The sequence below is a fragment of the Oryzias latipes genome, chromosome 7 (assembly GCF_053564925.1).
Source record: "Oryzias latipes strain Hd-rR chromosome 7, Olatipes_Hd-rR_3.1".
Lineage (NCBI taxonomy): Eukaryota > Metazoa > Chordata > Actinopteri > Beloniformes > Adrianichthyidae > Oryzias > Oryzias latipes.
Window position 1 is genome coordinate 31,450,101 of NC_136243.1, and position 15,020 is coordinate 31,465,120.

At 41.7% G+C, this 15,020-nt stretch overlaps 3 protein-coding genes across 4 annotated transcripts; all 3 read left to right on the top strand.

Annotated features, from left to right (window-relative positions):
* Positions 1-1,688: 1,688 nt before the first annotated feature.
* On the top strand, positions 1,689-5,533 carry si:ch211-148l7.4 (uncharacterized). The gene is made up of 2 exons (XM_023956392.2): positions 1,689-1,838; positions 3,096-5,533. Exon 2 carries the CDS (start codon positions 3,116-3,118, stop codon positions 4,622-4,624), a length of 1,509 nt encoding a protein of 502 aa, XP_023812160.1. The 5' UTR covers positions 1,689-1,838; positions 3,096-3,115; the 3' UTR covers positions 4,625-5,533.
* A 328-nt stretch (positions 5,534-5,861) lies between these two features.
* snrpg (small nuclear ribonucleoprotein polypeptide G) lies at positions 5,862-7,831 on the top strand. The gene is made up of 4 exons (XM_004070305.4): positions 5,862-6,018; positions 6,162-6,184; positions 6,339-6,463; positions 7,673-7,831. Exons 1-4 carry the CDS (start codon positions 5,987-5,989, stop codon positions 7,721-7,723), a joined length of 231 nt encoding a protein of 76 aa, XP_004070353.1. The 5' UTR covers positions 5,862-5,986; the 3' UTR covers positions 7,724-7,831.
* A 1,495-nt stretch (positions 7,832-9,326) lies between these two features.
* Positions 9,327-14,209, top strand: plpbp (pyridoxal phosphate binding protein). 2 transcript variants are annotated; one of them, XM_004070304.5, is made up of 8 exons: positions 9,327-9,498; positions 9,879-9,986; positions 10,060-10,095; positions 10,171-10,246; positions 10,322-10,462; positions 10,534-10,676; positions 11,551-11,649; positions 12,964-14,209. In XM_004070304.5, the coding sequence occupies exons 1-8, from the start codon at positions 9,409-9,411 to the stop codon at positions 13,144-13,146; spliced, it is 876 nt and encodes a 291-aa protein (XP_004070352.2). In that variant the 5' UTR covers positions 9,327-9,408; the 3' UTR covers positions 13,147-14,209. The 2 variants fall into 2 exon arrangements, with proteins under 2 accessions (XP_004070352.2, XP_078806080.1); XM_078949954.1 differs by having other exon boundaries at positions 9,452-9,754.
* Positions 14,210-15,020: the final 811 nt, after the last annotated feature.

The window sequence follows — 15,020 nt, forward strand, 5'->3', positions numbered from 1 at the left end:
GCACAGACTCCAAGACTGGGTTGGCATCTCTGGATCTGCCCTAAGTTGGCTCAAGTCTTATCTAGAAGACAGGAAATATTTTGTTAAAATTGGGAGTTGTGTCTCAGACTACATGGCCTTGACTTGTGGTGTGCCCCAGGGATCGATCCTGGGACCCCTTCTGTTCAACCTTTACATGCTGCCACTAGGGCAGTTAATACGCAGTAATAACATATCTTATCACAACTATGCAGATGATACTCAGATCTATGTGTCACTGACAGCAGGTGAATATGGGCCGGTGGATTCACTCAGCCACTGCCTCCAACAGATCAGCGCGTGGATGCAGAACAACTTTCTCCAGCTAAACTCAAACAAGACCGAAGTTATTATTTTTGGCCCACAGAAACAAAGAGAAAGTGTCAGCAGCTATCGTCATTCTCTGTCTCTTAAACCCTCAAATCAAGTCAGAAATCCAGGGGTAATCATGGACTCTGACCTAAACTTTAACAGCCATATCAAGTCAGTAACATCAGCGGCATTTTACCATCTGAAAAACATTGCCAAAATCAAAAACATAATCTCAAAGCCAGACCTGGAGATACTTATTCATGCATTTGTCTCCAGTAAGTTAGACTACTGTAACGGCCTGCTCACCGGCCTCTCCAAACGAGCTGTAAAACAGCTTCAGTACATCCAGAATGCTGCTGATCGAGTCCTGACCAGAACCAGGAAGTATGATCACATTAGTCCTGTGCTCAGGTCTTTGCACTGGCTCCCTGTACCTCAAAGAATAGACTTCAAAGCAGCTCTGCTTGTGTACAAGTCTCTCCATGGCCGAGCACCAAAGTACATCTCTGACATGTTAGTGCCATATGAACCATCTCGTACTCTGAGGACCTCAGGGGCCGGCCTCCTGTTGATGCCCAGAGTCAGAACTAAACAAGGGGAATCAGCGTTTCAATATTCTGCAGCTAAAATCTGGAACAGCCTCCCTGAAGGCGTAAGACAGGCCTCTTCTGTGTTCATGTTCAAATCTAGACTTAAAAAACATTTCTGTTTAGCCGTGTATATGACTGAAAGGTCCTACCTGCACTTTTCTTTCCTTCCTTTATTTTTAAATCAATTTTCAAATTTTTTATTTTCTTTTAAAGTAAATTTTACGTTGATTATTTCTATGATGTATTGGGATTTTAATGCATTTTTCTGTTTTGTGAAGCACCTTGAATTACTTTGTGTACGAATTGTGCTATACAAATAAACTTGCCTTGCCTAAAAATAAAGGAAATGTATTTTAAATATAAAGGAGAGCGGCTCACGAAGGGTCAGCAATGCCTACCCAGAGGACTAGGAAATGGCCTTTTCTGTGCCCTGGCCAATCAGGACCCTTATGTCCAGCATGTTAAACGATTGTAACTTTAGTTCATCTTGAAAGTTATGAAATACAATTAGGACAGAAATACTTAATAGCGCAGTTTAAAAACTTTTGGTTCAAAGTTTTGACAAAAAAAGGTTAGAAACATTACCTGGATTGCTGGAAATAGTTCCCATTTGTTATTTTATGACTTTAACTTTTACAATTTACACAAAGAACTTGATTTTTTTCATTAAAGTACTATACTACTGTACTATATAAATATTTATTTATTTATTTATGTATTTATTTATTTATTTATTTATTTATTTATTTTTGCATTAAAGAAAACTTTCGACGTTTCGATTCGGAAGTGACGTACCGGAAGTGACTACAAACTTCGCCTTCCCAGCCTGCAAACATGTCGGAGGGTTTTCTGGTGTTTGCGCTGGCTGTAGAGGTACTGCACCGCCTGGTTTTCCGTCACTTCGGCTTAAGCCAACAGGTAATCTGCGGGAACAACCGGAAATGGTCGTTTCCTGGTTCCTTAACGTAGCTTTTTACCAAGAAAATAGCGTTAACAAACGCGAAGCTAGCTTAAGCAGCTGCGTTAATTCTCAGGAACACGAGCTGCAAGATCTGGTCTGCTCATCTAATAACAGGACAGCTGTTTCGAAAAACAGAAGTGAACTTAAGGGGATTCACTAAAAATGGTAACTACTTGCTAAAGAAAAAGAGACGCCGTGTGTGACCTCGGATTCACTTGTGATCTGGCGTCACGCAGAGCCAGAGAGATGATATCTATGGACGGTGGTTGATGATTTGACTCGTGTATTTTTAACAATTTCCAGCAAAGGGCAAGGCCAGGTAAACCTGCAAACTTCCAAATAAATAAATACATTTTGTAAATCATTGTATCTGTTTGCCTGCGCAGGACACCGTAGAACTAGAACACACTAGGGGAGATTTTACAAGCTGCCGATCATTGCATGCAAGCAAGGTTTTCTGCATGGTGGTGGTGAAACAACTAATGATGCGTCTACGTTTAAACATTTATGATCCCAGTAAAAGCATCATTTGTGACATTTGCTCTTGGTTGGCTGGAGAAGTGGTGACTTGCATTTCTGGGTAGTTTTTATTATAATTAATATTATTTTTATTAATTTCTTTGTGAATCAGGAACAGACAAACAGGCAGTTTGAAAAAAGGGCTTTGTTGTGACACCTAAAACACGCTGGGTGGGCCACACGCTCCCTGCTCCGCCCCAATTCCGATGCATCCACTTGTAGACGACTAATCATGTTTTTTCCACGTCTGAGCTGACATCTGGCTCAACTGTATGGCCGGATAGCTCCAATATTGCTCTCTATTTTTGTTGCACCGGTTGTTCTAGGCTGGGGTTGTGAGTCATAACTCCGAGTCAAGTTTCTGATGAACAACTGTCTTAAAAAAACAACACTGTTTTAAAAATTGTTGGCCAAAAACAGCATAATCAATTAAAAGACCACTAATTGCTTTGAAAATAGTTCAAGAGATGATCAGTTAGTTTTTAAAACTGCCATGTTCTGATCTTTCCTCTAAAAAAAAAAAAAGAACATTTAAAATTTTGGTTTTTAAATGGCTCAAATAAAAATAAATGAAATTGAATACTTAAAGTATAGTTTTAGGCTATGTAGACAGCTGATGGAAGATGTCTAGGTGAAAGAATGTGGGATTTTTTTTTTCTGTTGCTGATTGAGGTTTCTTGTCTTCCTCAGTGCAGATCAGAGAATCAATGAAAGGATGGACGGAGTCAGCTGGAGCCCCCCTAGATCTCAGGAGTCGTTCAGCCGCTCCGCTTCGGCAGCAAACACACTCTCCAAGCTGGCCAGCTTCCTCGCCCGCGCTGACCCAAAGCAGCAGCAGCGGCAGCAGCCTGCTCAGCTGTACTTTTGTCAAGAGTGTGGAAAGGGTTTCTCGCACGCAGCGGGTCTGCTGCAGCATCAGGAGTCGAAGCACACGCTACCTAAGCCCCACCGCTGTCCGTCGTGTGGGCAGGAATTCTCCCTGAGGTCCTCTCTGCAGCTGCATCAGTGCAGCCGCAGCTCCACCTGCTGTGAACGTTGTAGTGCCTCCCCTCAGCTCGGTTCTCTGTGCCATGCATGCACAACTTGGACTGTGAACCGGAACAGGCTGCCGGACAAAGCGCTCCACCGGCAGCCCGACCTGCTGGACAGCACGCCGTACGCTTGTGCACCCTGTGGGAGAGGCTTCAGCCAGAAGCAGGCGCTGCTGCACCATCAGCAGGCCGGCTGCAGCGAGCCGTCATCACCATCAAACGTGGTTGATGCCAGCAGCCTTCCGGATGACTCTCCACCAGCTTCTGAGGGGGGCTCCAGTCGCTCCGATTACTCAGACACACCGGGGCCAAGCAGCAGAGATGTTATCGCCTGCAGCTTCTGTTCCAGAACATTCCGCTCTGAGGCTGCGATGCGGCGCCACAAAGAGAACAACCACGCAGACCAGGATCAGAGGAGATTAAGGAGTAGAGCTGCTAAAGAGTCCAAGGGTCTCATCGTTTCTAGAGAATCGCAGCTGAGACCCAGAGAGAAGCTGCTGAGCTGCCGTTCTTGTGACAGGGTTTTCAGGAGCACCTCCAAACTGTACGTGCACAGAAAAGAGAAGCACAGCAGAGAGAAAACCGCCCAGAAAGAGCAGAGGCCAGCCATCAGCAAGCGCCGGAAACCGGACACGTATCCCTGTCAGATCTGCAACAAAGTTTTCTTCCAGCATGTGTCATTGCGCGCTCATTACAGGCAGCATGCGGCAAAACGAGGCTCGGCGCCCGCTCAGGCCTCCAAAGAGCGAAAGCCTTTAGAAGACAAACCAAACGCAATAAAGCCCAGCCTCCTGGACCGTAGGACGGTCAGAGCCGGCGCTGGACGGCCCGTGCAGGAGCCCACGGCGACCGTCTCTGAGCTGCAGGTACAGGTGTGTGCAGCGGAGCAGGAGGAAGGGGAGTTCCCCTGCCCCTCCTGTGCCGAGGTGTTCTCCCTGCAGCGGCAGCTGAAAGAGCACGTGAAGCTGCACCAGTCCTCCGTTAGGAGGCGCCAGTGCAGCGTGTGCACCAACAACATGGACACCTGCAAGGGGCCGGGCTCCAAGAGGCACAGGCTGTACCACTGCGTGCCCTGCCAGCAGGGCTTCTCCGTGCTGGAGTGCTTCCTCCAACACTGTCAGGAGCACCTGCGGGTCCGGGTGGAGGAGGACCGAGAGTCGGAGGCGCTGGCACAGCAGGCCAGCAAAGCCTGATGGGAAACAGAATGTGTCCAACAGCTGCCTTTTTTTTTTTGCTTTATCATCTTCAGGGTTGAAGAGAACATTTGATTTTTTGTTTACTCATCAAAGTGCGATGCCTTCTGCTTTCTGTTTGTTAATAAAGTTGTTACAATTTGAATCAACGCCTGGCAGATTCAAAAGCTATTTTCCCATCAAAACTTAAACTTCCTGGAGAGGGAAAGCACTGATTAACATCATCATTTATGTCTTTAATACACTGAATGTGTTTTGTCAAATTGTGCTGTTTTCTTCCAAATAATCAGCAAATATATAATTATTAATTCTTACATTTTATTTTTTGTCAGGACAGCTTTCCATGAGCACATCACCATGGTAACTTGCTAACAACATCCTACTGAGGATGAATGAAGCTGTTTTTCTTTTTTCTTTAAAATTGCTTGTAAAAGTAAAAATCATAGTTTATCAAATTTATCATAGTTTCAAAATGTTCCCATAACCTCTTAAAGTTAAGGTAGCTCAGGTCATGTTAGTGAGGAAATATGAAGTAATGGATGCTAACATCCTCTTGAATGGCTGGCTGTTCTCTTTGGTAGATTTTGGGTTGAATCTCAGCCATTTGTTTTTTTAGTGAGTGCGAATTTATGAGATTTCCATTTTTCTGAGGGTCTAGCATGAATTCCTATAAACCTTTGCTTCATAAAAAACGTTTTTGATGTCTTTATTGATAGCAGGAAACGTGGATTGTATCTCCTTTCTATGCAAACAAAAGCAGCCGCCTCAAAGTTTTGTTTCTCTAAAGTTATTTTCAGCGGCTCTTTTCAGTGTCACTGTGATGATTTAAAGTTTGAAAAATGTTTTGGGAATTTTTCACAATCTTCCTTTGTAAAGGAAAAAGTAAAACAAACTGTCGCATTTTTTAAATGTATGTTTGATTTTATTTTTGCTTTTGATCATTACAGCTCAGATGTTCAACCAAAAAAAAATAAAACTAATCAGCTGTGCTTTTGCACAAATAAAAATCTATTAATACAATGAGTTTTTTAAGGTTTTCTATATATATATATATATATATATATATATATATATATATATATATATATATATATATATATATATATATATATATATATATAAAATATATCACACACTTCATGTGCATGTATTTTTATAGTTGTTTTGGTCATTTTCTAACTGCAAATAGTATTATTTGCCTTTGGCTGATCCCTTTTTAAACCAGATTACTCCTCCCAGCCGCACGAGGGCGCAGCACAGCAAAGGTCACAGGGTTTTACTTCCGGTCTCCCGGTCCACACGCGTTTCCTACGCGGTTTTGTGAATTGAAACACGACTTTGTTTCGTTAAAATACAGACACCATGAGCAAAGCGCATCCACCAGAGCTAAAGAAGTAAGTTTGCAAGTTTTTGAAAGATGATAGGCCTGATAGCTTCGGTCTTTTTCGCGAGATTGTAGTATGTTTCCATGTTAGCCACCGTTAGCCGGAACAGCTAGGAATTGAAGCTAAATCTAAATAATGTTTTTGTCTTTCAGATTCATGGACAAAAAGCTTTCCCGTGAGTTAAAACTCTCGTTTCATTATTTAATACATATTTCAAAATTACACTATATTTCTATTCATTCGCCGGCTTTTTCTTGTGAAATTAAATTCGCTTTTAGCTAAGCTAGCAGCCTTCATGTTCATCAGTTTGCTCTTTTTGTTTTCTTCAGTGAAGCTGAATGGAGGCAGACACGTCCAGGGCATCCTGCGAGGGTTCGACCCCTTCATGAACCTGGTGATGGACGACTGTCTGGAGATGGGCCCCGGGGGACAGCAGAACACCATCGGGATGGTGGTCAGTGTCCGAGCAGAACTGTGAAGCATGAGGGAATAGTTTAATTCAATGTTTTACCCCACCCGTAATAGCAGGACGAATAGGTTCAATTAAAGATCATACTCTTTATTTATTTTTATCTTTATTAGCAATTCCATCTTTTGACAATTTGAACCAATTTGAGTGCTGTCTACATAGATTTATAAAAACATGCACAACTGTTTTCCTAACAAACCAGACAATCCTATAAAGAAATATGAACCAATAAAATATGTTAGGGGTCTGCTAGTTAGTAACAAAAATGTAAATGTTCTAAAAATCATCTTTTTGATAAAGAAAATTTTCTACCTCACAAATACACTTTTTTTGTTTTAATTACTTTTTTTTTAACTCCTTTTAATTCACTACATTTTGAATAAAGAAATACGCAGAAAAGCAATTTTAAGCATATTTTTTTTAAATATATGTCCTCATCAGAAAAATGCCACAAGAACATGTCAAAGTAAATAAATTAAAGCAATCCCAGTTGGTCATTTAGTGGTTTTGATCATTTCCGGCAACTAATTTTTAATTTTTTCTACAAAAACAAATTTTGTTTCGAAGTTTATTCAAAATTCTTTAGTCAAAGAACCTATTCTATCCACTTTCTCTTGTAAATATAACATTATATTGATAAGACAGACTTCCTCGTTTGTTTTCCAGGCATCTGTATTCTAGTTGCTACTGGTTTTCTAGATCGGGAAGCTGCAGATTCTGCTTGATGAAATCCACCTGATCCACGTGACTAGCTGCAAATAAAGCAGGGTTACTGGAAAACATTTCCACATTTTTATGTGTAGCCAAAAGTTCATTACTACTTAAAATAAATACATCCAGACCAACAGGGGAGCCTCAATGCCTACTGAAAATCTCTCTTAAATATATTATACTGCCCCCCCCCCCCCCCCCCCCCCCCCAATACTCCAGCTTTTCCAAAGATGTCTAATTAGTTTATCTGAAACAAAACTGACCTGTCTTTACGGAAGAACAAATAACAATTGCCTGTTCCAGTGAATATCTGTGAAACCAAACGTTGGCAGGTTCGTGGTTTTTCCTGATGTGACAGCCTCAGGAAAGGGTTTAGTAGTTTTTCCCAAACTAGAACATTTCTCTTATTCAACACACAATTGTGTAAAAATAAATGTGTAAACGTGAAAAGATCTGATCTGTTTTCCTTTTGTCTTCCCGAAGGTCATCCGAGGAAACAGCATCATCATGTTGGAGGCTTTGGAGCGAGTATGAGCAGAGCACAGCGGCGCCTCCTGTTTTCTCATTCCATTGTAGTTCATTCACAATGAAAGTCTGTTGGTTTTGAGATGTTTGTTTGTTAATAAACTATTTTTCTTTTTATCCGTGCATTTGTTTGGTTTTACGAAATGTTACTGTATGTGTTCTTTCCTGTAGATGCAGCAAGAATTTAGTGTTTTTGTAATGGAGGATGAGCTGCTAAACAAAAAAAGAATATCTTAAATGTTAGGGTTAGTCTTATCTTAAGGAATTCGAAAGCTTTTTTTATAGCTTAGCTGTTAAAAAGCTATAATGGCTAAACAATGTTGGGAATGCTGGTGATGAAGACATAAATGCTGAACTATTTTAATAATTTGATAGACCTAAAGTCAGCTGAATATTTAAGATATGCGTAATTTCCATTCATGAGCTGGCAAACTTGTTATAAACTAGCAGGCAAGTATTTGTTCATAAAATATTAAAAAGTTGGATTCAGTTTGTTTATTCTTGAGCTCTATCAAGTTTAAAAGTTTCCACGTTGAAAGGAAAAAAATTTAAGGTATTTTAAAATTAAAAACATTAGCTGCTTGACACTAAAACAAAGGGTTACCAATTTTTCTAAAGTTTAAAACTATATACTTTTATTTGGTGGCTGTCAACAAAAAGCTGAGTGTTTTTTTATGTTGTCAGTGTTTAACATCTTAAAAGGTAAATATTCTGAACAAAAAGGCCCCATTTTGCAATTAAAACAAATGAATGCAATTTAAAAAAACATTTGTGAAAAGGAGTGACCGTATTTAAACAATAAAACACCCCCCCTCCTCCCCCCAAAAAAGGCAATATTAAATTGAACCCCAAAAACTGAGTTTTGTTTGTTTTAATTTCCCTAATTATTTTTATGTTATTCTCTTGTCTGACGGTACAAATTTCACCTCTAGACTGCATGATCACTATTTGAAAACCACATTTTCTTTATATCACTCTTAAAACAGGTAATGTGAGAAAGTTCTGGACGTTTTTCTACCTTAGTTAATTTTCTGAAAACTTAACCTGGAATTTTGTTGATACGTTTTAAAATACATGTGACTCATCCGCTAAGAAATACTGATCGGATTTTTAAAAGAAAAAAAAAACATTTTAAATTAATATCTTTGTTTCAATAACTCATATTTATACATATTATGATATGTGGAGCAGTGGTTAGCGCTCTTGCTTCACAGCAAGAAGGCCCCTGGTTCCAGTCCCAGCTGGGGGACCTGAAACAGGTCATCAATGGGGGACCTTTCTGTGTGGAGTTTGCATGTTTTCTCCTGGGACTCCGGCTTCCTCCCACCGTCCAAAAACATGTTTCATAGGTTAATTGATCACTCCAAATTGTCCATGAATGTGAGTGTGTGACCCTGTGACAGACTGGTGACCTGTCCAGGGTGTCCCCTGCCTTTGCTAATGAGTGACTGGGATAGGCTCCAGCAGCCCCGTGACCCCGAAAGGGACAAACGGAAGAAAAAGATGAATGATTGTGCTGTTTTCAATTATATTTGACACCTGCTTTTATTGTTGGTGAGGTTAACAGGGCGGGCCGGCAGGGGGCGCACTCTGCTCAATGCCCTCCCAATCCAGGTGAACTCTTATTTTGAAAGAGGATTGTCGTCACGGCGCACGCGTCACATCTACGTCTTGCTGCGTCGCCGTGTGACGGTATGTGGAGAGCAGCAATGTCGGAGGAGGTTGGGAAGGCGATCCAGTCGGTGTTGGAGCGGGTGACCCAGGCGGCGACGCGGCGGCCCCGGGTGAGTGCAAACCGGAAGTTCAGCCACAGGGTCCGGAGCTCCGCGGCTCCAGTCTCGCTGCTCCTGAAAGGAGCCGGTGGAAAATCACGACTGGTTATGTAAGACCTCCAAACATCCCAACCTTTGGATGGGAGCCTGCAGCTGGTGGCAACACTTTCTGTCACAACACCACGCGTGACTGCACGCGTACGTGTTCTGCACGCGCGCTTCCATCCCTAATTGCTTTCACCTTCCTTGTGGTTCTATGAGTTAATAGGTAGGTTTAAGAACCTCATCAGGATGTGGGGCACGTTTCCAGCTGTTCTGATCTAAACAGAAGACAGACGCACGTGCGCAGCTACGCATGCTCCTTCACGTCCTCCTTGCATCTCCTTCCACAGACCTTGCCGGCTGTCACGCCTCGCCTGGTCGCTGTCAGCAAAACCAAACCCCCAGAGATGATCGTGGAGGCCTACAGACACGGGCAGCGCAACTTTGGAGAGAACTATGTAAGTCAGAACAACCGCTGGGGTCCCATGACCCCTGAAGGAGCAGACACTGACCTTTCTCCTCCTCTCACAGGTCAATGAACTGGTGGAGAAAGCGTCTGACCCTCTGGTAGGTTCTTAACTTGGAGGTGGATAGAGATCTTTCCACCTCCTCTTGTGACGTTTGTCCCCCCCCCATTTTCAGATTTTAGAGTCATGTCCTGAAATCAAGTGGCACTTCATCGGACATCTACAGAAGAATAACGTCAACAAGCTTCTAGGTGGGTGACTCATCTGTCCTTCCTCCTCCTCCTCCTCCTCTGTGAGAGCATAAGGAGAACCTTCTGTGTCTGCAGGAGTTTCTAACCTGTTCCTCGTGGAGACGGTGGACTCCGCCAAACTGGCCGACCGCGTCAACAGCTCGTGGCAGCGCCTCCGAGGAGCCGACACGCAGAGGTTAAAGGTCATGGTGCAGATCAACACCAGCGGAGAGCAGAGTGAGTGCTGCCGAGCGCAAACGCCTGCCTCGCCGTCGGGCCTCGCGTCTCACCGACGGTGTGTGTTGCAGATAAACACGGCTTGCCGCCGGAGGAGACGGTCAGCACGGTGAAGTACATCGTGTCGCAGTGCTCCGCCCTGCACTTCTTAGGACTCATGACCATCGGTCGCTACGGTTACGACCTCACTCTGGGCCCCAACCCTGACTTTCAGGTAACATCGTGACCAATCTCGACTCTCCATGAGATCCAAAGGTCCAAAACTTTATTTTGAAGGATGTGACCAACTTTTTGTGGTTTCTACACCAATAAAATAGTGTTTGCAAGTATTTAGGTAATTTGAAGAAAACTTTATTAAATATACTATTACAACCAAAATGTATTTTTCTTTTGCAGAATTATAATGTTGAAATAATATTGTGGCAAAAACCTGGATTACTAAAATAAGTGGTAGACTTTCAGGGTAGAAAGTTGTTCCACAGACTAAAATAAATGCCTCCTGATTTTTATTCTGTAGTCCTTAAAGACCCACTATGAGGAAAACTGTTTTTAAAATGTTCTTGGGGCTTTTCTTTTTAAATGTGGAGAACATATATTGAAAAAAATAATCTTAAAATTGTGTTACTGGATTTTTTTTTAAATTATTTTTGTGTCCATTCTGATGCATCCACTGTCAGAGAAATCCATCCATGTCCATGTGCATGTTTTTTTTTCCTCGCCTGAGCTGGAATCTGGCTAAAACTGTACGGCTGGACAGCTCTGATATTGCTCGCCATTTTTGTTGCACTACTGATGTTAGGTTGAGGGTGTGAAGGGCTGTAAGCCAGCTGGAGAACATGTAAACAGATGGATGATGGGAAGGGGGGGCGGGGTTACTCTGCACCAACAGTCCCGCCCACACCTCAGAGGTGAATTTCTAATGCCGCTTTTTAACATTTTGGTTAAAAACGATGTCATCGTAATGAAAAGAAAACTGGAAACTCTTTAAAAGAAAAAAAAGATCAAAAGATGATCAAAGTGGGACTTTAAAAAAACCCAAATTGAGCTGCTGTTGTCCCTCAAACATCGACGTGTTTCTTCTCTGACAGATGCTGCTGAGTCGGAGGCAGGAGGTGTGCGACAGTCTGAAGCTGCCCCTGGAGGAGGTGGAGCTCAGCATGGGCATGTCCACCGACTTCGAACACGCGGTGAGGCTTTCTCTTCACTTTTGCTTCGTTCCCAAACTCTCTGTGGGGTGATCTCAATCGGATAAGCTGTCAGCGATTCAATCATTGACTGTATATGTGAACTGGACTTTGTGACCCATCCCTCCTCACGTTCCAAACAGGAAGTAGAAGAAGCCAAGAGAGAAATAAACAGCTGTTACTCAGTCAGAATAACCATTCTTGCTTTTTTAAACATCTTCTTGATCATCCTAATTTTTTAAAATGTTTTCTTCTGTCATTTAAATTATTCAAGTTATAGACTTACCAATAAGATGCCTCAGATGGCATCTGTATAGCGAAAAAAAAATGCCGACTGAATTGACTTTGTTTGATTGGAGCCGGATGAAAGCTGTTTTCTATGGGTGACGTCACACTCCAGGTCCAGTTCTCATATATCGCTGCAAAAAAAAAAAAAAGACACTGCTCATTAGGATGAAAGATTTGTCGTGATGTCATATTGTCTGGTTTTTGTGAACTGGAGCTATTCCACCTGCACCCCTAACTACTAAAAAACTATCATGCGCCACAATGTAGTGCCCTGAATTTTTAAAGCAATTTGCTCTCTACTTTATTATTATTATTTTTTACATGATGAATATGACGTCGTCGATTCCACAAAGTTAAAATATGAGTCCACTGTCTTCTGAAGATAAAAACGTTGTTTTATTAAAAAAACACGTTTAAATACATTTTTTGGCAAAAATTGTTCCAACTCAATGCATTGTGGTCTATATTTGCACATCTAGTGAGCATCAATGCACAATGGTTTTTCGCAGAGACTTCTGGGAAATTTCTAGGGCTCTCGATTTTGGAATTGTAGATTCTGACAGCACTGCAGAATGGCGAAAGCACTATATAGTGCACTATATTGGGGTTGCGGTCGGAATTCTGACATAGTCTTAGTTCTTTGAAATCACTTTTGGAGCTGGAACAGAGAGTTGAAGTAAAATAGTTTTCTGTTGTTTATGCTGCATATGCATTGACTCTTTAATGTTCTCCTGCAGCCGTGAAGTTTTTGAGAAACTGTAGTGGTTCTAAATATATCATGAAGGATGACGGGGTATAGCATAGATCACACGATGAATTTAAGTGTTGCTATTTTGCTTCACTCTCTAAAATTAAACGTGTTCTTCTTAAATTGCAGCACTGTGCTGGTATAATAAGCTAACATGCTTATGCATTCAAATGAATGTAGAAATTGATGTCACTTTTCTGTCATTTAGAATTTTGTCATCACTAATTCCAGGATTTAAAAAAAGAAGAAGGAAAAAAAAAAACTCTTTGTCTCCGATGTAGATCGAGGTGGGCGCCACCAACGTGCGAGTCGGCAGCATCATTTTCGGCAACAGGGAGTATCCCAACAGCGCGACCAACACCCCCAACCCCAGTCCGAACCCAAGTCCCGCTCACAGCCCCGAGAAGACGTCCAAGGTGGTGTGTGAAGAAGCTGCCAAGAAGATGCACCATCTCACCGTCTAAGCGCGCTAAAGCTGAGCCGGTTCTGCGTCCAGCTGCAAATCCCGGGGAACTTTCCGGGAAACGTAGCTACACATCGGCTCGACGCAAACTGCTACAAGTTTTGAGGATTTTCAGCTACTCTCCTTTCTCAGTAACTCTGTTGGGATTACTTATGTAATCCAGAGAGTCCTTTCAAAATTTTCAACCAAATTATTGAAGAACACATATTTAAGTTTAAAAAAAAAAAAGAGTTGTGAGCTGAGAAATTCGCGAAAATTGTAAACAAATCTCAGTTTGAAAACTGCTACTGATGCTTTTGCAACAGCCAAAAATAAAAAATGTATACTGCCATCTAGTGATTTAAAGGTGTCACTGCACCTTCAGACAGACCCAGAAACCGCTGCAAGAGCTTCAAAACCTTTATGACCTTAGGAAAACTTTTGGAAAAAAATAACGAACGATTACTATTAGGTTTGCATATTTTATTGAACTTTAACAAGGATTAACTTAGCCTTTTTGAGCTTTTTTGGGGCGTAACTGCTCTGACTCCCTTCACGGTAAGGGACGCGGCTGAACTCAGTAACAGAAGTCAGGAGAAATTACTTTGCTGACGTGTTGTTTTCTAACTCTTCAATTTAACTTTTGACAGAATTGTGTGTCCAACAGGTCATCAACTGCACACAGGACAGTGTTACATTTCTATTGTACAGCTGAACCAACGACTTGTCTTAATAAACCATCTGTCCCTTTATAATGACACTAAGTATGGTGTGTTTGATATGGTTTTTTTCGTATGATGTGCCAAACGTGTCAGATCTTTATTCTTGATATGAACAGATGCGTGTGTTTCATGTTGTGTGTCTGTGCTGTGCTGTAGTGTGTTGTTGGAGGTGTGAAAGACCAAACCTATGCAACATGCTGGTTTTTAACACGCAGCCTTTTTTTTCTTTTCTGTCTAAGGCCGTGGAACGGACTAAAGGGTCAGACGTGTGCTTGCTGTTTTAGCAGTTTTAATCATTGTTTGGTTTGGACTTTGGTTCCGATTGGAGCCAAAACCAAGCAATAAATTTTACTGTTCAAAATATCTGCTCTTGCTGTGTGTTTCTGTTTTGCTCTGAGGTGAAACCCATCAGTTCATTTAGACCAGAGCTGAAATCCAGGCCTCGAAGGTCGGCCTCCTCGGGTTTCCAGAAACCCCGTCTTGTCTGCTGCTGATCACCTGGATCAGGTGTGTTTGGCCAATAAGATGCTTCAATGGCAGGTGGGTTGGAAAACATAGGTTAGACATTTCTTTGTTGGTAAACTAAGGTGAAATCCAAAATATAGTCAAATCTTAAAAGGACAAATTTAATAAGATTTGAAGGTTTTTGTGGTTTTGTAAACCAAACAACTTTATTCAGTTCTTTTAGAACAGCTGCAGTTGGTCTGCTGGGTGCAGCTTCTGTGTTTATTAGTAAAAAATAACCCATTTTTAGAAGTTGAAGTTGATTTGGTTTTAAAAACCTTAACATTTATAAGCAATAATTAACATTAACCCAAAAGGCCCGGGCTGAAGCATCATGCTTAATGAAGCCCATCCAAAAATATAAGGATGCAGTCCACACAGAAACAAACCTTAACATCAAGCTGAAAAATATGACACAAACCAACAATCCAAATACATTCATGAGGTTCATGTTGACCGTTCTAGGCCCCTTAATGCTGTACGCTCCTAATCTATCCCGTTCAATCCAGGACTCCACTTAATTTAGCATCATCTTGCATATAATTTGAAATAAATGAGGTGTTTACGGGTTGATTTGTGCACAGTATCAGTGACGTCCATCCCCCTTCAAAAGCAGTTTCTTCCTGGTTGGAGTCCGATCCATTTGGGTGAAGGGGGGGTGCAAACAAGA

Excerpts from the sequence above, each read along its gene's own strand:
- snrpg (XM_004070305.4), top strand. The coding sequence starts at position 5,987 with ATGAGCAAAGCGCATCCACCAGAGCTAAAGAA. Across the intron at positions 6,185-6,338 it reads CATGGACAAAAAGCTTTCCC|TGAAGCTGAATGGAGGCAGA; the intron begins GTGAGTTAAAAC and ends TGTTTTCTTCAG. Across the intron at positions 6,464-7,672 it reads AGAACACCATCGGGATGGTG|GTCATCCGAGGAAACAGCAT; the intron begins GTCAGTGTCCGA and ends GTCTTCCCGAAG.
- si:ch211-148l7.4 (XM_023956392.2), top strand. The coding sequence starts at position 3,116 with ATGGACGGAGTCAGCTGGAGCCCCCCTAGATCTCAGGAGTCGTTCAGC.
- plpbp (XM_004070304.5), top strand. The coding sequence starts at position 9,409 with ATGTGGAGAGCAGCAATGTCGGAGGAGGTTGGGAAGGCGATCCAGTCG. Across the intron at positions 10,247-10,321 it reads TAACGTCAACAAGCTTCTAG|GAGTTTCTAACCTGTTCCTC; the intron begins GTGGGTGACTCA and ends CTGTGTCTGCAG. Across the intron at positions 10,677-11,550 it reads GCCCCAACCCTGACTTTCAG|ATGCTGCTGAGTCGGAGGCA; the intron begins GTAACATCGTGA and ends CTTCTCTGACAG.